This window comes from Grammomys surdaster, unplaced genomic scaffold (genome assembly GCF_004785775.1).
Source record: "Grammomys surdaster isolate TR1022 unplaced genomic scaffold, NIH_TR_1.0 137, whole genome shotgun sequence".
Taxonomy (NCBI): Eukaryota; Metazoa; Chordata; class Mammalia; order Rodentia; family Muridae; genus Grammomys; species Grammomys surdaster.
Window position 1 is genome coordinate 4,668,291 of NW_021604595.1, and position 1,049 is coordinate 4,669,339.

Sequence of the window (1,049 nt, forward strand, 5' to 3'; positions counted from 1 at the left end):
AGAACTGAAGTGCCTGCCAGGAGCGCCCGGCTTTTCCGCCCGGTTCGCAGACACAGGACCTGATGCTAAATCAGCAGAGGCAGGTCCCAGAGCCGGGAGACACTGCTCCAAATTCAAAGAATCTGCAGTTGCATTTCTCTTCTTTTCCTTTCATCCTAGCCTTACAGTTTCCTCTCCTCCCCGAGCGCCTCTCCAGAGACCATTCCTTTTAAAGTCACTGGTCACTCGGTTGGTTGATCTTAGCTCCTCTGTGTCAGTGTGAACTTCAAGCCCACCACCGGTAGGCAGACACATTTATAATTCCAGGCCCGAACTAGGCCCCCTTGTCATTGATCCTAAATAGTGACAATCCAGGTGTAAGAAAGACAAAACCGACTGGCCTTCCCCCTTCCCCAGGGGGGAGAGGGTGTGACACCCCTGCCTCGAACACAGATAAGGCACCCTGTGCCTCCCTTTGCACCCACTTCCCCCTTGCCAACCCGAAGGCGGTATGCCAGCGGCCCCACCTCGGATCGGCTCTTGAGGCTGCTCCGCTTAGGTCGCAGCAGAACATCCTTGAAGTCGAGTTTAAGGTCCGCGTCTATGCGGGGCATGGTGCTAGCGGTGCGCGGTAGCTTCCTGCGGCGGAGGCGGTGCGAAGGCCGGCGTTGTCAGCCGGGAGCTGCGGGGCGCGTGCGTACAGCGGCACCGGGATGGCTGTGCGCAGACTGGTGCTCCGTGAACCCGGTGCGCACGCCGTGTTCTTCTACCCGTGTGCCCCGAGCCCCCGGCACAGTTTCCCCCCACGCCTGGCGCCCCGGGGCTCGCCCCGCCCCGGGCTCCGAGGTCCTGCCCACATCCCCGCCCACATCCCGGTTTCCGAGCTGAGCCCCGCCCCGGCCCAGTTCCCTCTACCAAACCTCCAGTCCTCCCTCCTCCTTCTGCTTGATCCTAGCTGTGAGCCTGGATTCTACTATGCAGCATTCTAGAGCTCTGGGTCTTACTCCTAGGGGTGACCAACAGAGAAGGTTAGGAGACCAGGAGAGTGGATGTTTTGGTTTGTTTTGTTT

At 59.8% G+C, this 1,049-nt stretch overlaps 1 protein-coding gene across 2 annotated transcripts in view; it reads right to left on the reverse strand.

The window, feature by feature from the left end:
- Positions 1-810, reverse strand: part of Gmpr (guanosine monophosphate reductase) — a 38,969-nt gene extending 38,159 nt beyond the window's left edge. The window contains exon 1 of one of the 2 annotated variants that reach the window (XM_028763228.1): positions 507-810. In XM_028763228.1, the coding sequence (XP_028619061.1) occupies positions 507-593 (87 nt within the window). In that variant the 5' untranslated portion in view covers positions 594-810. The remainder of the gene's footprint in view (positions 1-506) is intronic. The other variant, XM_028763227.1, reaches the window with a different exon arrangement.
- Positions 811-1,049: the final 239 nt, after the last annotated feature.